The sequence below is a fragment of the Oryctolagus cuniculus genome, chromosome 14, assembly GCF_051225735.1.
Source record: "Oryctolagus cuniculus isolate XC-2025 breed Fujian yellow rabbit chromosome 14, ASM5122573v1, whole genome shotgun sequence".
In the NCBI taxonomy this organism is placed as follows: Eukaryota; Metazoa; Chordata; class Mammalia; order Lagomorpha; family Leporidae; genus Oryctolagus; species Oryctolagus cuniculus.
This window is the reverse complement of record NC_142880.1, coordinates 75,612,817-75,634,927: the sequence shown is the minus strand read 5'-3', so window position 1 is coordinate 75,634,927 and position 22,111 is coordinate 75,612,817. Positions and strand designations below refer to the sequence as shown.

The 22,111-nt window shown below is 44.3% G+C and overlaps 1 protein-coding gene across 1 annotated transcript; it reads right to left on the bottom strand.

The window, feature by feature from the left end:
- Positions 1-6,018: 6,018 nt before the first annotated feature.
- Positions 6,019-19,382, bottom strand: LOC100346200 (granzyme A). The gene is made up of 5 exons (XM_002713977.6): positions 19,166-19,382; positions 13,181-13,328; positions 10,668-10,809; positions 8,061-8,333; positions 6,019-7,206 (listed from the first exon to the last, which is right to left on the bottom strand). Exons 1-5 carry the CDS (start codon positions 19,242-19,244, stop codon positions 7,054-7,056), a joined length of 795 nt encoding a protein of 264 aa, XP_002714023.4. The 5' UTR covers positions 19,245-19,382; the 3' UTR covers positions 6,019-7,053.
- Between the last annotated feature and the right edge of the window lie 2,729 nt (positions 19,383-22,111).

Sequence of the window (22,111 nt, the reverse complement as noted above, 5' to 3'; positions counted from 1 at the left end):
AGGAACATTCCTCAATACAATCAAAGCAATTTATGAAAAACCCATGGCCAACATCCTATTGAATGGGGAAAAGTTGGAAACATTTCCACTGAGATCTGGTACCAGGCAGGGATGCTCACTCTCACCACTGCTATTCAATATAGTTCTCGAAGTTTTAGCCAGAGCTATTAGGCAAGAAAAAGAAATTAAAGGGATACAAATTGGGAAGGAAGAACTCAAACTATCCCTCTTTGCAGATGATATGATTCTTTATTTAGGGGATCCAAAGAACTCTACTAAGAGACTATTGGATCTCATAGAAGAGTTTGGCAAAGTATCAGGATATAAAATCAATGCACAAAAATCAACAGCCTTTGTATACACAGGCAATGCCACGGCTGAGGAAGAACTGCTAAGATCAATCCCATTCACAATAGCTACAAAAACAATCAAATACCTTGGAATAAACTTAACCAAGGACGTTAAAGATCTCTACGATGAAAATTACAAAACCTTAAAGAAAGAAATAGAAGAGGATACCAAAAAATGGAAAAATCTTCCATGCTCATGGATTGGAAGAATCAATATCATCAAAATGTCCATTCTCCCAAAAGCAATTTATAGATTCAATGCAATTCCAATCAGGATACTGAAGACCTTCTTCTCAGATCTGGAAAAAATGATGCTGAAATTCATATGGAGGCACAAGAGACCTCGAATAGCTAAAGCAATCTTGTACAACAAAAACAAAGCCGGAGGCATCACAATACCAGATTTCAGGACATACTACAGGGCAATTGCTATCAAAACAGCATGGTACTGGTACAGAAACAGGTGGATAGACCAATGGAACAGAATTGAAACAGCAGAAATCAATCCGAACATCTACAGCCAACTCATATTTGATCAAGGATCCAAAACCAATCCCTGGAGTAAGGACAGTCTATTCAATAAATGGTGCTGGGAAAATTGGATTTCCACGTGCAGAATCATGAAGCAAGACCCCTACCTTTCACCTTACACAAAAATTCACTCAACATGGATTAAAGACTTAAATCTACGACCCAACACCATCAAATTATTAGAGAGCATTGGAGAAACCCTGCAAGATATAGGTACCGGCAAAGACTTCTTGGAAAAGGCCCCAGAAGCACAGGCAGTAAAGCAAAAATTAACATTTGGGATTGCATCAAATTGAGAAGTTTCTGTACTGCAAAAGAAATAGTCAGTAAAGTGAAGAGGCAACTGACAGAATGGGAAAAAATATTTGCAAACCGGCAAAGACTTCTTGGAAAAGGCCCCAGAAGCACAGGCAGTAAAGCAAAAATTAACATTTGGGATTGCATCAAATTGAGAAGTTTCTGTACTGCAAAAGAAACAGTCAGGAAAGTGAAGAGGCAACTGACAGAATGGGAAAAAATATTTGCAAACTATGCAACAGATAAAGGGTTGATAACCAGAATCTACAAAGAAATCAAGAAACTCCACAACATCAAAACAAATAACCCACTTAAGAGATGGGTCAAGGACCTCAATAGACAATTTTCAAAAGAGGAAATCCAAATGGCAAACAGACACATGAAAAAATGTTCAAGATCACTAGCAATCAGGGAAATGCAAATCAAAACCACAATGAGGTTTCACCTCACCCTAGTTAGAATGGCTCACGTTCAGAAATCTACCAACAACAGATGCTGGAGAGGATGTGGGGAAAAAGGGACACTAACCCACTGTTGGTGGGAATGCAAACTGGTCAAGCCACTATGGAAGTCAGTCTAGAGATTCCTCAGAAACCTGAATATAACCCTACCATACAACCCAGCCATCCCACTCCTTGGAATTTGCCCAAAGGAAATTAAATTGATAAACAAAAAAGCTGTCTGCACCTTAATGTTGATAGCAGCTCAATTCACAATAGCTAAGACCTGGAATTAACATAAATGTCCATCAACGGTAGACTGGATAAAGAAATTATGGGACATGTACTCTATAGAATACTATACAGCAGTAAAAAACAATGAAATCCGGTTATTTGCAACAAGATGGAGGAATCTGGAAAACATTATGCTGAGTGTATTAAGCCCGTCCCAAAGGGACAAATATCAAATGTTCTCCCTGATCGATGACAACTAACTGAGCACCAAAGGGGAAACTTGTTGAAGTGAAATGGACACTATGAGAAACAGTGACTTGATCAGCTCTTGTCCTGACTGTTGATGTACAATGTCATACTTTATCCATTTTAGTATTTTTTTTGTTCTACTTAATACTATTGGTTGAACTCTGTAATTAACACACAATTATTCTTAGGTGTTTAAATTTTAACTGAAAAGTGATCCCTGTTAAATATAAGAATGGGAATAAGAGCGGGAGGAGACAATTTGGGACATACTCAATCGGACTTGCCCCAAATGGTGGAATTAGAAACGTGCCAGGGGATTCCAATACAATCCCATCAAGGTGGCATGTACCAATGCCATCTCACTAGTCCAAGTGATCAATTTCAGTTCACAATTGATCACACTGATAGGTCTAAGAGTCAAAGGGATCACACAAACAAGACTAGTGTCTGCTAATACTAACTGATAGAATGAAAAAGGGAGAGAACGATCCATCATGGGAAGCGGGATGCACAGCAGACTCATAGAATGGCAGATGTCCTAAACATCACTCTGGCCTCAGAATCAGCTCTTAAGGCATTCGGATATGGCTGAAGAGCCCATGAGAGTATTTTAGGCATGGAAAGCCAAGACACTCTGGCAAAAAAAAAGACCTAAATGAAAGATCTCTGCGAGTGAGATCCCAGTGGAAAGAACAGGGCCATCAAAGAAGGAGGTACCTTTCTCTGAAGGGAGGAGAGAACCTCCACTTTGACTATGACCCTGTCGGAATAAGATCAAAGTCGGCGAACTCAAAAGGCTTCCATAGCCTTGGCAACTCATGACTAGAGCCTAGGGAGATTACTGACGCCATAAACAAGAGTGTCAAACTGTTAAGTCAACAACAGGAGTCACTGTGTACTTACTTCTCATGTGGGATCTGTCCTTAATGTGTTGTCCAATGTGAATTAATGCTATAACTAGTACTGAAACAGTATTTTACACTTTGTGTTTCTGTGTGGGTGCAAACTGTTGAAATCTTTACTTAATATATACTAAAACGATCTTCTGTATATAAAGAGAATTGAAAATGAATCTTGATGTGAATGGAATGGGAGAGGGAGCGGGAGATGGGAGGGGTGCGAATGGGAGGGAAGTTATGGGGGGGTAAGCCATTGTAATCCATAACTGTACTTTGGAAATTTATATTTACTAAATAAAAAAAGAGTTTTGACATAAAGAAAAGCAGAGAAATGGAGTAAATCCTTGGAGAAGGAATCTTTCATTTTAATATGGGAAGAAAAAGCCGGTTTGTATGCTTATCAGTAAAAATATCGTGGAATGGAAATATTGAGGCCTTAATGTGCAGAGGGCTGCAGAGTGGCTGGAGGTGGTGGAAGTCTTTGGGTAGTGAGATGGGCCCCTGAAACTTGAAGCCGCAGTAGGTTCTTCATTGGAGCCCCCACTCAGGGACCTAGACTTGGAGGGTACTGCTGTCTACAGTGGACAGCAGGTTTATTACATTGGATCTGTATGGTAGAATTAATGATATTTTTCATCTGCTTCCAGGCAGAAGTTTTCGTGGTTTCTCAGGAATATACAATAGCTCCCTTCACTCCTACCCTGCATCTGAAGTCCTATTCCCTTTGCAATGTATTGATCTCTCAAAGGAGCTGACAGGAGGCCTCCAGCACCAGTGTCATCCTGGCAATGTCCTGAATGGACACTGACAGCTGATTGTCATTACTCCTGCGTTTCCAGAAACTGGTCAGTGTCTGCTGTAGGGCTCCTTCCTTCGAGAGGGTTGGATGGAAGAACTGCTCTCTTTGTTGAGTCCCTGGTCTGGAGGATACCCATCGGAGAGGCCACACATTCTGCTGCTTCTCAAATCTCCCCGCGGCATTTTCATAAATCCCCATGAGCATGGGGTGTTTTGGTAGGGGCTTGCACCCAGGCAAAGTTGCTGCTGCTGGTTTTGGGAGTCTCAAATAACTTTTTTTAAAATGAGATATAATTTACCTACCATGAATTAAAAGCCTTGGATCAGTGGTTTTTAGTATATTCATAAGGTTGTGCACTCAATCCACTATCTGATTCTTGATTTTTACCACCCCATAGAGAAATCCATTTCTTCCTTAGCTGTCCCTCTCCATTTCCCCCTCTGTCTAGCCCCTAGCAACCACTAATCTTTCTGTCTATGGGTTTTTCCACTCCGGACGTTCCATATAAACAGTGTCATACAATATATGGCCTGTGTCCAGCTTCTTTCACTTAGCATGGCAGGCGAGAATTCTACCCCTGAACCACCAGTGCCTCTCGCTGTCAAAGAGTAAATCTATGTTTAATACTTTGAGGAACTGCCAAGCTGTCTCCCACAGTGGCAGCACCATGGTTCATTCCTTCAGCAGTGCGTGGGGGTTCCAGTTTTTCCACATCCTCCCCAGCACTTGCTATTGTCTGTTTGTTGATGATAGGCTTCCTAGAGGATGAGAAGTGTTAAAGAGAATTTTATTTATTTGAAAGAGAGAGAGAGAGAGAGAGAGAGAGAGAGAGGTCTTCCATCTACTAGTTCACTCCCCAAATGACTGCAATGGCCAGAGCTGGGCTCATCTGAAGCCAGAAGCCTGAAGCTTCTTCCCAGTCTCCTATGTGGGTGCAGAGGCCCAGGGACTTGGGCCATCTTCTGCTGCTTTCCCAGGCCGTAGCAGACAGGTGGATTGGAAGTGGAGCAGCCAGGACTTGAACCAGTGCCCAAATGGGATGCCAGCACTGCAGGTGGCGGCTTTACCCACTATGCCACAGTGCTGGCCTCAGATTCACTTTTCAAATACCAGCAATCACCAGGCTGACCAGGCTGAAGCCAGGACCCAGGAACTGAATCCTGATCTCACATATGAGTGGCATGCATCCCAGTACTCGGGTCTCCTGCTGCCTTCCAGAGTGTGCGTTAGCCAAAAGCTGCAATTGGAAACTCAGCTGAGATTCAAACTGAGTGGCTTTTTTTTTTAAAGATTTATTTTATTTATTTGAAAGACAGAGTTATAGAGAGAGGTAGAGACAGAGGGAGGTCTTCCATCCGCTGGTTCACTCCCCAGACGGCCGCAATGGCTGGAGCTGCGCCGAACTGAAGCCAGAACCAGTGCCCATATGGGATGCTGGCGCTTCAGGCCAGGGCTTTAACCTGCTGCGCCACAGCGCCGGCCCCCACAAGTGGCTTCTTAACTGCTGTGCCAAATACCTGCCCTTTTTTGGTTAAATTATTTTGATACATAAAAATTAAATAAATTTATGGATTACAATTTGCTGTTTTTATACATCAATCCAGTGTATAATGTTTAGAGTAAAGATATTTATATATTTTATATATATTATGTATACACACACACACTAAATATAATTTCTTTGTAATGAAAATATTCAAAATCCTTTTCCCCTAGACTTTTTGACAATTCTTAACTTTAAATTCTAGGGCTGCTTCATTTTAGATCCTTATATGTTACTGTTACCAGTTTACTGATGTGAAAATGGAGGCATAGAGAAATTCTTTCAAGGTCTTAAACTTCTTGGGAATGGATCTGATTTCTACCTTGTAAACCAGAGATCTTTCCACCAGGCTGCTGGGAGGTCTGTGGAAATTCCTGCCAGGAATCCGGAACTTGCGAGCTCTGTCCAAAGAGAGGGCAGATCTCAGGAGGAACTGAGGTGACCTACGATGATCCCAGGGAGTGTGAGATATTATCTATCTTTTCTCCAACTCTCCAGTTGCCATGTTACCCTGTTCTGCTGCATGTTCTTCTGAGTACGAAGTGGGTATCTTTTTTTTTCTTTGTCTTCTGCTAGACTTTAAGCACTTTGGTAGGTTCCTCTGTACACACAGAGCTGGGCACAAAGCCTGGTACATAGCGATGAATTAAATTGGACAAATCAGTCAGAATCATTAGAGAATGAGTTTATTATAGCTCAGCTTTTTGGGAGGAAAAATAGTACAACAAAAAGATAAACATATACAATAAATGTTACAATTTATTAAGAATAACAGAACCAAGTTTAGTGCTTGCATGGATAGATTGGCTAGCTAAAGCAAAAGGAAACAGAGCTGAAGCGTACAGGTGTATGAAACTTCAGTCTAGTTGTAATTCAGTGATGCAGTTGTCCTGAACCATCCTAGCCTCAAATTCCCCAAATATCTAAAACACACACTCAGTGTTTCTCATAGTCTTTAAGCGGTTTGTAAAATGTAAAATATACAGGAGTGTACAGTCAGAAGTGAACCCCCTTTATCTCACCCTTCCTCCCATACTGAATAGAATGTTGGGCTCTCAGTCCCAAGAACAGAGCATATTCTTTTTTTGGGATTGATGGTTTTTTGAAAAAGTTAAGCAATTTATTTATTTGAAAGGAAGAGAGGGAGAGACAGAGTGAGATCTTCCATCTGCTGATTTACTACCTAATGGCTGAAACAGCCAGGGCTGGACCAGGCCAAAGGCAAGAGCCAAGAATGCAAGCACTTACGTTATCTCTGCTGCCTTCACAGGCATGTTAGCAGGAAGCTGGATCAGAGGTGGAGCGGCTGGGACTTGAACCTGTGCTCCCATAAGGAATACCTATGTCGTAAGCTGCAGCTTAACGCGCTGTGCCACAGTGCAGGCCCCTTGACTTTCTTTTAACAGCAAACACGAAAGTGACAGTTCTCAAATTCCACATAAAGCCAAGAGGCACTGAACTGAGAAACCTGTTCTTAAGGGCATCTCTTGCTGTGGCTAGAGAGTAAGCGTGACGATGCAGTCTGAACTGGTCATGCGAGTGTCAAAGCAGGAAGCTGCTTTTTTTTTACTGATGAATTGTTTCAGACAAACTGTCATTTGCACACAGAATTAGGACATTGTAGAGGTGCTTCTCGGGATGCGTCAAGCTAAAACCCCCTTTCTCGACATCTCCAGATGGTCCCTCGGATCTCTGCTTTGAAGAAGGCAGGTCAGATGGCTCCTGCAATGGTTTTCTTAATCCAGCTGAGATATTTGTTTGTAAGGAGAATGTAGATTCCAGGCTTCTGGGAGTTACCACATTTTCCAAATGAAGTGACACCCCTGAAAATGTTGTTGCAGATGAGAGGGCTTCCAGAGTCCCCCTGCAACAGAAAGTCGTGTGTTTTCAATGGGTGCTTTCCAAAGATAATCATTCACTCATTCATTCATCCATTTGCTTAGCCACATTTCACTCACATGTTCTCTCTTCTCCATTTCCTTATTTAAAGGCTAATTTAAAAATCTTTGATTAATTGTCTGCCCTCAGCATCACTTAACACAGAGCCACTAGAAGGCTTGAGATGGGATCTCAACTACCAGCTCAGCTAACTGAGACCAAGAAGCACTTGTGGTGTTTCAGACAGGTTTTAGGGATTTTCCTTTGTTGGATTCATCAGCTCCCGTGACATGCTCGCTGACTTGTAAGCCCCTTACGGATCCTGAGTTCTAAAGAGATTCAAACCCTGGTCAAGCCTTGGCACATCAAGACAACATGGAGAAGGACAATACAGAGGTTGGGAGAAAGATGGTCTTGGTCCAAATCCGAGTCCTCTGCATTGCCACCAGGTTATTTCACTGGGGGAAATTAAATAATTTTTTACACCTCAGTTCTCTCATCTGTAAATAATACTATCAGTGCCTATCTGATCACATCATTTGAGTATTAGATAGTCCAACAGGGTACTGTAGAACTTGGTACAGTCCCTGGCACCTGATAAGCACCAGCTGTCATGATCACTATTGAGAGAGCTGCCAAGAACGGCCACTCAGTGAGACACTGAGAATGATCACTAGTAGGGAGGGAATGTTCTCTGAGCAGGTTTCACACGGGACAAAGGAGCAGACCAGCAGTGGTCCTGGCAGCCGTGGGCATTAACTGCAGTGCCTGCTGTTCTCCCTAGGCACTCTCTTTTGACCTTAATTCCCACATCCCCAAAACATCAAAAACTTTACTCACTTGACATGAATCATCTTCACCTTTTCTGCCACCAGCACAGATCATGCTGTTTTCAATAACTGGCTTGAGATTATAGTGCTTTGCATCATTGCATACTCTTCTGTCTATCACAGTGACATTGACTTCTCTCAAGGTATTGGAAGTCTTGCACGAGTCTTTTTTGGTGCTGCCCCATCCTGCCACGTGACACTTGGTGTGAGGCTTGACATCTTCTCCTGTTCTGGGTAGCGGAAGTATTCCTACAGCTTTGGTGATTGTTGCTTTACCTTTCAGCTAGAAAAAGTTCAGGAAACAGAGTTTTAGACGAGGGCCACACTAACACAACTAGCATGGGTTGGAATACATATCTTACTTATTTAGCATGGTCCCTTGTGAAGGACATGGCCCAAGACACATTCCAACCTGTCTCAGAAATTGGTAATTGATTTTTAAAAGCTACAGTCTTTTACTAGGTCTGTGCAGGTAAACTTCACTTCAGTTGACTGTCAGTGGTGTCAGTGGTGACTGACAGTTCTGTGCTTGAAACCGTAAAGGAGACCCAGATCATCTTTATTCAGGTGGTCTTAGATTTGTGAACTGACTGGTGCAGAGAGCAGCGGAAGCAACTCAGGGCTCCAGGTGCAGTGGGGCAAGGAAGAGAGGGGTCAGTGTCCTCATTTTCCACTTGGGAGGCAATGTGGCTTCCCTTCTCCGAGCAGGGACCAACCAGCTTGAGGGTCTCACGTGCCTTCAGGTGCTCACCCAGGCTCTGCCCTTCTCTTTGTTGCCCTCTTACTGGCTCAGGCTCGTGACCTTGACCTCTCTCTTGCCAAAAGTTCATGGCAAGGAGAGTAGGCAGTGTTGAGTGTTGAGGGCAGGTTAAGTAGAGGGTGGAGAGATGGATTCTGGTTATTTCATTTATTCCTGCCTTACCTGTGGAGGAACTTCCTTCATGGCGGATCTGGGAAAACACAGGAGCTCGGCAGCAGTGGCACTATCACATTCCTGCCACTGTACTGTTTTCAAGCCCCACTTGCTGCCACTAGACTGTCCCTGTTTTAGGTGGCCCCTCTGAGTTGCTTGTGCTGCTATCCCCTCTCTGAACATTGACAAGTGACATGGCCATAGGGGAAAGTCTTTGCGTAGAACGGGACTGCACACACCTATGTGCACTTGTGTACTTCTCTCCCTGTACTACCTCCTCACGGCCTGCACCGCTGTTGGCTGGCTCCATGGGCTAAGAGGATCAGGGGACTTGGAGACTTCATGAATGCATCAGAAGTGGAGTCAGGGAGGCCTCTGTTTGGAGGGATCAGTCCAACCAAACTCTCTGTGTCCAAGCACACAGGGCCACAATGACTCCAAATCAGGTTTTAGCCCTGGAGAGTTAATTAAAAAATCCTGATGTCCCTTTTATGGTTTTCTCAGCAGCATCATGCTACTAGCCACAGTGCCAGAGGTGGGAGGGAGCTCTCTGACCCTACTCCAAAGGCAGAAATGGCTCACCTTCCTCACTTACCCTACCGCTTTGTAAAGGCAAGAATTTAAGGCCTTCAAGCAGACCCACCCATGGCTCTACCACTTGCTCGAAACCTGAGTCCAGAACCCATTCCCTTCTCTTAATTCACGTTGTCACTAGGTGGCTTAATCCCATCCCTTATTCAAAATCACTCTTCCAGATGTCAGAGTACATAGAAATAAATAGACGAAAATACTTAACCATGTGCTTACATTCTAGGGAGAGATGCAGAGAAGCAAACACAATCAAAAGTACATCAGTGTTAAATTCTAGAGAAATACTCAATAGGGAAGTAGGCCCTGGAGTGCCCTCTGGGGGCGAGGGAAGGAGTTGCCCTTTTCTGCCTAGGAAGCTGTTTAGAATAGAGCCTGGGGGAGGAGTGATGCCTTGAGGGAGAGGCCTGGCCTGGCAACCTCAAGACACCGTAGTGTGGGAGGCTCAGCTGTAAGAACTGGAGGGCAAGGAGTGTGGAGGTTTTGCCGGAGACAGAGCTCAGCCTCCTGCCAATGAGGCTGTGCAGAGCCCCTCGGCCTCCTTTTAACTCCTACTGGTGAGCTCACATCGGCCCCTTTGGATTAGTGGGAACCTCCTGTGCACACCCTGCCTTGCAATCTCACCTCCCTTTATTCCACTATCTGTACAGCAACCAGAACGGGGACTCCAACAGCCGGTCTGATCATGTCACTTCCCTGCTCAAAGCCCTTCCCCGTCTCCTTGTGCATCAAGTTCAGCCTTCTTGTCCAGGTTTGTAAGGCTTGGCTTTGTTCTGCTCATGCCTCTTTCTCAAATCCCAATAATTCCTTTTTCTCCTCTCTTCCTCTAAATGGCACCTCTCATGCTCCTTTTCTTGCCTGGAAGGCCTTTGCCTCTTTTTTTTTTTTTTTCCCCCTAGCCTGGGAGGAAGCTTTTCTGACCACAGTGCTTCACAGGTCCTCTGCTTATGTGTCTCTGTCACTGATGACCAGGTAGGAAGGAACAGCTGTGGCTGCAGTGCTGCGTCCTAGCTAGGCTCTGTCCTCCACACTGCAGGCAAAAGACAACCTTGGGAGCCTCAGTGAGTAAGAATGTTTACTCTTTCAAAATAGTTGTCAAAAAAGAAACGTCTTTACCTGAAGGAGTTGAAGATCCCCTTCAAATGTCTGCGGGTCATAGCAGGGATAGGAAATTGCCCTTTGAATGGAAAATACTTGCTCAAGCTTCTCTTTATGGGATGCGGTGTGGGCCCCAAGAATAACTTGAGGCTCTCCCTTTCTGGAAAAAGCAACAACATAGAACTTAATGTGAGAGAATGGTTGCAGCTAGGCCATGGGCTGCGCTTAGTCAAGTCTGATCAGTGTTTGCACATGGCTTCCTGTTTATACACAAGCACAGCAAGACACACGGAGCTTATGGAGCAGTTTTCTTTTGGCGTTTTAGGACCTTTTACTAAAAATATAAAGGTGGGTGTGGGGTGTGTGTGTGTGTTATGGTACATGGCTTCAGCCTCACTCCATCTTTTCAAGGAGGAAGCAATGGGAAGGGAGTCCCAGACCGTTTGGTAGAGGCAAGCACACTGGGTTATAAAGGCCTGGAGAGATCTGCTGGGTGCTGACTTGGAGCAGGGTCTCCCAGGGTGAAGGTGGGTGTGGCCATTTCCTGGGGCTGCCAGGGCAAGGAGGAACTCAGCTTTGCCAGGGGCTGCTGAAGGAGGAGCTGCGGGTTTCTCCACCTGCTTTGGATTGGTAGAATAAAGCCTTCTCCTAGTGGCCTCCATCGGCAACTGGATTAAGAGGCTAAACCCAAGAACTAGAGCAGGGGTTTGCTTTTCTATGCTTCTGGCAACACTGAAGCCTTCAAAGATAAGAGCAGTTGACCAGAGTCATGCATTTACAAGTTGCAATGACCTGGCTTTATAGTGAAAATTTAAAGTTGAGTCTGTATTAGTGCCTGTGCTTCTGCATGTGTGAGCGTGTTCATGCACACACACTCACACACACACAGAGAGAGAGAGAGAGAGAGAGAGAGAGAGCGCAAACTAGGACTAGTCCTGAATCCAGCTGTTGAATGTAATGATGGCTATTCCCGGGAGGCAAAAAAATTTGCCTGATTTGTTGTGCAGACTTTACACCAAGCAGTCCTATTGATTATTTCCAGTGAAATTTGTGCTGAAGTTCTTACTTGACAAATTCACGTTTTATACAACAGTATATGTAAATCTATTTGAATCTTTTTTTTTGTGAGAGTTAATTTTAGGCCCCTTTTTTAAAAAAATTATTTGAAAGGTAGGGTTAGAGAGAGAGAGAGAGAGAGAGTGAAGGGGAGAGAGAGAGAGAGGGAGAGAGAGAGATCTTCCATCCACGGTTCACTCCTCAAATCTTCTGCTGCTTTCCCAGGCACATAAGCAGGGAGCTAGATTGAAAGTGGAGCAGCCAGGACTTGAACCGATGCCCTTATGGGATGCTGGCACTGCAGGTAGCAGCTTAACCCACTACATCACTACCCCAGGCCCCCTATTTTGTTTATGCAATTGACACTAACATCATCAAGGAGATAAAAGATATTGCTTAGCAACAAAAGGGATTGACTAAGAAAATAGCAGCATCATTTTTCTGTCTTTCGAATAATGACTAATAAAACCATAAGTTTGATCACAGGAAACTGCTATTGTTAAAAATTAAACAGTCAAGGCCGGCGCCACGGCTCACTAGGTTAATCCTCCACCTTGCGGCACCGGCACACCGGGTTCTAGTCCCGGTCGGGGCGCCAGATTCTGTCCCGGTTGCCCCTCTTCCAGGCCAGCCCTCTGCTGTGGCCCGGGAGTGCAGTGGAGGATGTCCCAAGTGCTTGGGCCCTGCACCCCATGGGAGACCAGGATAAGTACCTGGCTCCTGCCATCGGATCAGTGTGGTGCGCCGGCTGCAGCGCACGGGCCGCGGCGGCCATTGGAGGGTGAACCAATGGCAAAGGAAGACCTTTCTCTCTGTCTCTCTCTCTCTCACTGTCCACTCTGCCTGTCAAAAAAAAAAAATTAAACAGTCAAATAGCAGTAATTTCTAATGGATCAATCTAATATGCATTTTTTTTAATTTCTTAAAGATTTATTTATTTACTTGAGAGGCAGAGTTACAGAGAGACAGAGGTAAAGAGAAAGGTCTTCCATCTGCTGGTTTACTCCCCAAATGGCTGCAATGTTCAGAGCTGAGCTGATAATGGATCAATCTAATATGCATTGACACGGAATGACACCAATGACATATAGGTAGCCATCTGTAATTATAGAGGACATTCAATTTTATCTACTTTGTAAAATATACTCATGAAAAAATTCTGGATCAAAATATACCAAAATACTAACAGTAACTATATGGGCTTGAGTAGATTATTATTATTTTTTGTCTTTCCTGTGTTTAAAAATTTCAATAATATTAGTATCTATAGTGAAAAATTAAAATAATATAATGAAGTGGTCACACATTTCAATCTTGTTCTATTGCATCTAGCTTTTGCTTTCAGAAGTAAATAGTATAGTATAGTTATAATATGCTTGCCTGCTTGCTTCTCCATCCCCACTTAATTTTGGCTTTGGACTTGATAATCATTTTCACCTCTCAGCATTGAGAATGAGGATCTCGGAAGTACTTACAGGTCACAGTGAGCAGCCGTCAACACCCAGTTGTCGTTGATCAAAGCCCCTGCACAAACTTCCAGCCCTTTTATTAGGACCATGTAGCGTCTTCCATAAGGTGGCACTTCTTTTCCTCCTATAATTCCCTCACAGCACTCTAGAAGAACTGAAATGAATGATTCAAAGTGAATTTCTGTCCTATCCAGTCATTCATGCATTGCCCAGCCCCCCAAGCTGAACTATAATGGGCTATAATGAGTTGGGCTATAATGAGCAGATTCAGTGGAAGTTCATGGACAAGCCCTCATTAAGAGGGAAAGTAGCTCAAGCAGCCCAGCTGGTTCTGGTTTGGAGCTTTCTCCTGTAGAATTCTTGACTATAATTCTGTTTCCTGCAACACGTAGTTGCTTGAGAGTGTTGAGTACTGAGTGCCCCTCATCAGAAACTCTGAAATCTGGGGCTGATATTGTGGCACAGTCGGTTAATTGCTGCTTGTGACACTAGCGTTCAATGGAGAAGCACCAGTTCAAGTGCCCACTGCTCTGCTTTTGATAAAGCTCCCTGCTAATGCACCTGGAAAGGCCGTGGAAGATGGTCCAAGTACTTGGGCCTCTGCTATCAATGTGGGAGACCAAGATGGAGTTCCTGGCTCCTGGGTTTGGCCTGGCCCAGCCCTGGTTGTTGTGGCCATTTGGGGAGTGAACCAGAGATGCGAAGATCTCTTTCTCTTTGACCCTCTTTCTTTGTTGCCTGCCTTTAAAATAAATAAATAAATAAATAATAAATCTTTAAAACACTCTCTGAAATCTGAAATGTTTCCAAATCTAAAACTTTTTGAGTGTAACACCACCCATGAAACTTTTGTTTCATGCATAGAACAGTGAAAAATATTGTAAAATTACCTTCAGGCTATGTATAAAAAGTGTACATGAAGCACAAATTATTTTCATGATTAGACTTGGGTTCTGACCCCAAGATATCCCATTATCTGTAAGTAAAAGTGTCATAATCTGAGAAAATCTGAAATCTGAAACTTTAAATTCCAAGCATTTTGGGTAAGGGATATTCAACCTGTCCTCAGTTTTGGGTTGTTTTATCATGAGTAAACACTCCTACTATGTTAGATTTTTATTTTTTTGGCACATGTCTAAATTGATTTATCTTTTTTCCCTTTTTTACTTTGTTAAACCTACAGAAATGCTTCTCTTTTTGAGTAAGAGTTCTCACGCCTCAGTATCGTAATAACTCGGAATGCTAACTTCAAGTGCTGATTCTCTAGACCCACCTTTGGAGTGAGCCTGGGAGTCTGCATTTTGAAGAAGCACCCCAGATGATTCTGGTGCAAGCGACTCCCAGAGCAGCTGTGGGCTGAATAAGGCTGTGACTAAGTCAAGGAAACCAATGATTTATGCTATTTTTGCTCTTTTGTGCAGGCATAATAGAGAGTGTTTCACAAGGGAGCCATTTGATGAGAGGTGGGATAGCCAGGAGCACCTGGTCAAGGTTAGAGAGCTGGAGGGGAGAGGGCAGGGAATGTAGTATTCTTGGCTAACACTTGTGACTTGGTTCTGGTCCCCAAACTTAGCCTTTCTGCTCCCGAGTTGGATGGGGATTAATTGTCTGTCCTCTGATTCAGAGGCAGATTATTGAGAGCCTTGTTGAACTGCCATGGATGAAAAAGTTCCTTATTAATAAGACATGCATCGGTGCAAGGAGGGACACTGTTGCCTCTTATCGCTCGAGAAAGATCCTTGGGGACAATCAGTTTACAAGGAAACTAAACCCATTGTCTTGTTTTCATGAGCCTCATGTTATTCAGGCTCCCTGAGCAAGCTGGATCAGCAATGAATATGACTGTCCACCTTATAAATACCAAAGTTGTAGATTTTTAGTGACTTTTACTTATTTTTATCTTGTTTATCCTTTTTGTTATTATTTGTATGGAAAATGGGGGTGAGATTGATGAGCTAGAAAAAGGGATGGCGCGGGACCGGCGCTGTGGTACAGCAGGTTAATGCCCTGGCCTGGAGCGCTGACATCCCATGTGGGTGCCAGTTTGAGACCCGGCTGCTCCTCTTCCAATCCAGCTCTCTGCTATGGCCTGGGAAAGCAGTAGAACATGGTCCAAGTCCTTGAGCCCCTGCACCCTCTTGGGACACCTGGAGGAAGCTTCTGGCTCCTGGCTTCAGATAGGCGCAGCTCGGGCTGTTGCGGCCATTTGGGGAGTGAACCAGCGGATGGAAGACCTCTCTCTCTGCCTCTCCTTCTCTCTGTGTAACTCTGATTTTCAAATAAATAATTAAGGAGCTATAAAATATATGTTGTGGCTAAAGAACAAATGCTGGTGAATGCCTTCAATAGAGAAAGCCAAAAGCAAATTCCTTAACTGCACTCCTGCTTACATTTCTAATCCCAGGCTGAAATCATGACAAGACCACTTTCCTAAGAAATTAACATATTCATTTAATTTTTTCCATGCAATTATTCCACTATTATGTTTAACTCAATATTGTTAAAAATGGATGCAAGGATGAATGAAACACTGTTCTTGCCATCAAAGAGCTCTAGTAGTAGGAAGCTTTATAGGAAAAGGCTATAGACAGTGGCTTGGACAATCCCCATGCTAGACAGTGTGCACAGTGCCTTGGGGTGTATACGAGAAGCAGAGGAATCCAGAGACATGAGAGAATGCTGTTGGCAGAGAGCTGGTGAAGTCTTCATGGTGAAGGCTTTTTTTTTCCTAAAGAAAATTGAGAGGTGTGTGATAGTTCTGCAGCTGGGGCCAGAGGAGATTTCAAGTGTCAGGTTGCTGTAAGTGAGAGGCAGCATGGTTGGTGATTGTGAGATAGAACAAGTTGTAATATTAAATTGCCGTAAGGACTTACCGTGTTTAGATACTTTTGAAATCCAGATGTGATAGGTATCTTAGAGCCAGTTCTCAAAAATTTTAGCTGCTTAGCAAAGTGATTTTTTTAAAATTTAATTTAAATTTTATTTATTTATTTATTTTTTATTTTTGACAGGCAGAATGGACAGTGAGAGAGAGAGACAGAGAGAAAGGTCTTCCTTTTGCCGTTGGTTCACCCTCCAATGGCCGCCGCGGCCCACGCGCTGCAGCCGGTGCACCGCGCTGATCCGATGGCAGGAGCCAGGTACTTATCCTGGTCTCCCATGGGGTGCAGGGCCCAAGCACTTGGGCCATCCTCCGCTGCACTCCCTGGCCACAGCAGAGAGCTGGCCTGGAAGAGGGGCAACCGGGACAGGATCCGGCGCCCCGACCGGGACTAGAACCCGGTGTGCCGGCGCCGCAAGGCGGAGGATTAGCCTAGTGAGCTGCAGCGCCGGCTGCAAAGTGATTTTTTTAAGGCTCTACCTTGACCCGCTATTATTTAATTGTTTAGATTAAATTTATTGTGATGTCTATGATTTCCCATTACCTTTCTGGATTTATTGTCTTTAATATAAACAGTGTTTCTTCTCCCTCAGAATTTCAAGTAGCTTTAGAATAATACCCATGTCCTCCCTGTGTCAGGGAGATAGGAAGTGTCAGGAAATTTCTTTTTCTTTTCTTTCTTTTTTTTTTTTTTAATTTTTTTTTGACAGGCAGAGTTAGCCAGTGAGAGAGAGAGACAGAGAGAAAGGTCTTTCATTTCGTTGGTTCACCCCCCCAAATGGCCGCTACGGCTGGCGCGCTGCACTGATCTGAAGCTAGGAGCCAGGTACTTCTTCCTGGTGCTTGCGCGGGTGCAGGGGCCCAAGCACTTGGCCATCCTCCACTGCCCCCCCACCCGCCCCGGGCCACAGCAGAGAGCTGGACTGGAAGAGGGGCAACCGGGATTGGAACCTGGTGCCCATGTGGGATGCTGGCACCGCAGGCGGAGGACCAACCAAGTGAGCCCCGGCGCCAGCCCCAGTCAATTTCTTTAAGTTCAATAAGCAGTTAAGATTCAGTCATCACATAGTCAGGGCAGAGTGGGAAGGAGCCCCTTCTCCTGACTGCCTACCATTCTTGGACTGTTCACTTCCCCCCTATAGGTTGGATTGTCTCAGTGTCAGCCTAGCCGCTGATACTGGCCTTAAAAATCTCACAATATTTCATGGCAAGTCTAGTGTTTAAAATATTTTAGTAAGTCATATTAAAATCAAAGGAAAAGGGGCCGGCGCTGTGGTACAGCGGGTTAATGCCCTGGCCTGAAGCGCTGGCATCCCATGTGGGTGCTAGTTCTATTCCTGGCTAATCCACTTCCAATCCAGCTCTCTGCTATGGCCTGGGAAAACAGTAGAACATGGTCCAAGTCCTTGGGCCCCTGCACCCGTGTGGGAGATCCAGAAGAAGCTCCTGGCTCCTGACTCCTGGCTTCGGATAGGTGCAGCTCTGTTCGTTGTAGCCATCTGGGGAGTGAACCTGTGGATGGAAGACCTCTCACTCAGTCTCTACCTCTGTAACTGACTTTCGAATAAGTAAAATAAATCTTAAAAAAAATCAAAGGAAAAAACAGCAATTAGAGTAACAATAATAATGTAAATGCCTGTGATTTAAAGCCATTCATTAATGCCAGATACTTGCTCTAATTTTCATTGTGATGGAAGGTGGGTGCTAATCTTTCCATGTGGAGATAAGGAGGAAGAATTTTGGAAAGGCAGTTCACTTGCCCATTTTCATACAGTAATAAATGGCAAAGCAATATTCTAACCCAGCTCCACATCATGCAAAACTGTATTTTTTTCCCATCATAAAGAACTGTCTTCCAAAACAGTGGCTTTTTTCCTCTTTCTTTTGAAATACAGAGCTGTGTGAGAATCTGGTAAAGTAAGATGCACATATGCATGTAAATATTTGCCTACAGTTTTGGGAAATTTACAGACTTTTTGATATTCACCCATGACTTTGAATGAGCTTGTGGATCCCAGGTTAAGTACCCGGCTCTGAAGGTATCATTGAGCTTTATCTTGGTACATGGCTAAGAACAGGAACCATGGGTTCAAATCCTAACCCTAGTACTTAACAGCTGATGAACTTTAGTACATTTACTTAATATTTCTGTGTCGTTTCCTCATCTGTAAAATGGGACTGAAGAAGATTAAATGCATTAATATATGTAAAGCACTTAGAATACTGTTATTTTTAATTTTAAGAGTTGGCAAATATGTACATATATATATATATATTTGACAGGCAGAGTGGACAGTGAGAGAGAGAGACAGAGAGAAAGGTCTTCCTTTGCTGTTGGTTCACCCTCCAATGGCCGCCGCGGCCGGCGTGCTGCAGCCGGTGCACCGTGCTGATCCAATGGCAGGAGCCAGGTGCTTCTCCTGGTCTCCCATGGGGTGCAGGGCCCAAGTACCTGGGCCATCCTCCACTGCACTCCCTGGCCACAGCAGAGAGCTGGCCTGGAAGAGGGGCAACCGGGACAGAATCCGGCGCCCCGACAGGGACTAGAACCCGGTGTGCCGGCGCCGCAAGGTGGAGGATTAGCCTAGTGAGCTGCGGCGCCGGCCTATGTACATATATATATGGGCATATAGTTCATTGGATTATTTAAATTGATGTTATTATTTTCTTCACCTCTTTTGCCATTGGAAATAAACACACAAATTTGGAAACTAAAAGTTTTGAGATTTATCTGAGATCCATCACCATTCAGTTGTACATATTTATATGACTAGGAGATCCAGTTAATAAATAATCCATACATCACACATTTAATGGCTTTGTCAGGTTTTCATTTAAGAGTTTGCTGTAGATTTGCACTGAATTTATGACAGCCACCAGATATAGTTAATGCTCTCATATTTTTTGCTGTGGACATATGGGTACATTTTCTTCTTAAAAAGCCAATGCTTCTTTTAGATGGCAAAGACAAATGGTAACATTGAAAATGATTAGAAATTAAGCTATGGCTTCTTTTTCCTTTTTGCATAATGTTAAGCATAAATTAAATCAATGTGGGCCTTTACTTTTTCATGAACAAGACTGAAAAGCATATGAAAAATACATCTTACCTCCAAGAATGAGGAGGAGAGAGATGGCAGCAGGAACAGGAAGACGGAATGAGATTTTCATGGCTTCTGTTCTCTGCATATGGAGACCGTTTACTTTCAGGTGTTGACACTAGTGATATATGATGAAACACCAAGGATGTGGGTTCTTTTTTCCCCTCTTTCTCTGCTGTGATGCTGAAGATTCTGATGTTTTATTACTGGAAGATGCCCTTAATTTGTCTGTGGTGTGGTTTCTTATTTGTTTCACAAGTGAGGTTATTTCCTCTGGGGTTACACATCTCCTACCTAAATGGCAAATGTGACATCACAAGATTGTGTTAATTTAAGAACATTAAAAAAATTGTTCTTCTTTGACAACATTTTCATTTTAACATGAGAATTCAAGTGGTCTTAGTCCATTTTTGGCTGCTGTAACAGAATACCTGGAACTGGGTAACTTAAAAAGAATAGAGATTTGTTTCTTATAGCTCTGGAGGTTGGGAAGTCCAAGACCAAGGGGTTGTGGTTGCTAGCAAGGGCCTTCAGAGAGAGAGAGAGACAGAGAGAGATGGTGGTGGGTGGGTGGGGAATGGGCAGAACATAGCCTTTTTATCAGGAATTCACTCCCAATAATTAACCCACTCTTGTAATAACAGCGTTAATTCATGAGTGCAGAAGCTTAAATGTCCACCCCTTGACATTCTCTCTCTTTTTTTTTTTTTTGACAGGCAGAGTGGACAGTGAGAGAGAGAGAGACAGAGAGAAGTCTTCCTTTGCCATTGGTTCACCCTCCAATGGCCGCCGTGGCCGGCGCACTGCGCTGATCTGATGGCAGGAGCCAGGTACTTATCCTGGTCTCCCATGTGGGTGCAGGGCCCAAGCACTTGGGACATCCTCCACTGCACTCCCGGGCCACAGCAGAGAGCTGGCCTGGAAGAGGGGCAACCGGGAAAGAATCTGGCGCCCCAACCGGGACTAGAACCTGGTGTGCCGGCGCCGCTAGGTGGAGGATTAGCCTAATGAGCCGTGGTGCTGGCCCTCTTGACATTCTCAAGAGAGAGAAACCAGCCCACTTGCCATCCAAGCTTGAGAAAATTCAGGAGTAGGTGGCAGAGAAGGGCGATGAGGTATTTCAAGTGGGACTGGCAGGAGAGATTGTAGTTTGGTTCATTACCTTTTTTTTTTTTTTTTTTAAGATTTTTACTTATTTTTACTTATTTATTTGCGAGGTAGAGTTACAGACAGTGAGAGGGAGAGACAGAGAGAAAGATCTTCCTTCCATTGGTTCACTCCCCAAATGGCCACAATGGCCTGAGCTGTGCTGATCCGAAGCCGGGAGCCAGGTGCTTCTTCGTGGTTTCCCATGCAGGTGCAGGGGCTCAAGCACTTGGGCCATGTTCTACTGCTTTCCCAGGCCACAGCATAGAGCTGGATGGGAAGAGGAGAAGCCGGGACCCGAACTGGCATCCATATGGGATGTCAGCGCTGCAGGTGGAGGATTAACCTAGTGCGCCATGGTGCCGGCCCCTCATTACCTGTATTTTTAATTTTTTTTTATTTATATAAATAGAAGTTCATTACCTCCCATGCCTATTTAGAGATTGTGTCTGGCTGCAAGAGGATCCTCACTGCAGATACACCTCCCTTTAACCCTCCACAGGGAAGGAGTCAAGGAGTGGTAGGGCACTAAGGACTCGTGTATCATACCTTTTATTGCACCCCAGATGATCTCTGCCTCATCTTCCTAGACTGCGTATTCCTTCCCAGTTATTACTGTGGTAACCTCCTGAGCACGGGCTGTAACCAACTTCCTGTAGACACCACCCAGCATCACCTTAACTTACTCTTTTGTGGTCTATCTCTCACCCACCTTGGGCTTTCTCATTGCATTGGGGTATGAGATATCAAGGAATTTTCCCATTTCCCTTCTGGCCTGAAGGACCTGGATTATATGGCGGACTATAACTCACCCAGCGAATCAGGAAGCTCTGTGTGGGAAGCAGTGGGCGATGTGGTTAGAGAGGATGGATAACTGTTAGCTCCAGGTCTATGGATGTCACAGGACAGCGGGTGCTGGTGAAGACTTGATTATTTATTTATTTATGCAATCTGTCTTCATTCAAAAGAGACCACCCTGGCACCAGTGTGGAAACAATAGCAGCTCCTGAAGGTGAGTCTGTAAGAGGCTCAAGGGGCAACCATCTGTTGGCAACTGGAAATCTAGAAATTGTCTCAGAACAGTGTTTTCATAGAAATACACAATTTTAACCTAGAGGTCTGTGTATTGAGCATGGGGTACTTCACAGAGGGGAGGGCAAACACGCATGTTGGGAGGCAAGGCCAGGAGCTGCCAGTGATAGAGGAGAGAATGAAGCTAGATACAGGGTGATTGGGAGGTTGTTGTCCAGATCTGAACGAACAATGGCCATAAGGATGGGAAAGAAGGGATGGGTAAGGAGGGATGATAATTGGTTTATTTAGTGCTTATGAGTTTCCACAAAGGGATAAGGGATTTGGGGGTAGGGTGTCCAGGGCCAGGGAAGAGTGGCCTGTGTTGGAGAGCGGAGATGGCAATGGGCTCCTACACTGCTGCCTGGTGGCCCTATCCCCTGCCCCCAGTAAAGAACAAGTGCGGGAACTGGATTTCCCTGAAGTGGGACGGGTGGGAGAAAGGTAAGTATAATTTGTTTGACTTTCTGAACTGTGGACTTAGAATGAACTTTGTCATGAGAACAGACTTTTGTGGGCTACTCACTCAATCTTTCTGGTTGCAGTTTGGTTACTTAGATGTGGTCTAGGGCCAGAGGTTTCTATGTAGTGGGTTTTCTAGGTAATGAAGCTGCCAAACCATTCTGCCTCCCTTTGCTGCCCAGCACACAGCTCTGCCTCTTCCCTTGTCACCCAGCTCAACCATTCACCACCTCCCACTGTTGCTGCATTTACTGCAACTATTTGGACAGTCCTTTC

What these genes read in the sequence shown, in the direction of transcription:
- LOC100346200 (XM_002713977.6), bottom strand. Translation starts at nt 19,244, where the DNA reads ATGCAGAGAACAGAAGCCATGAAAATCTCATTCCGTCTTCCTGTTCCT. An exon ending in ACGGCTGCTCACTGTGACCT is followed by an intron (nt 10,810 to 13,180) that starts GTAAGTACTTCC and finishes TGCTTTTTCCAG; the next exon opens with AAAGGGAGAGCCTCAAGTTA. An exon ending in GGGATCTTCAACTCCTTCAG is followed by an intron (nt 8,334 to 10,667) that starts GTAAAGACGTTT and finishes AACTTTTTCTAG; the next exon opens with CTGAAAGGTAAAGCAACAAT.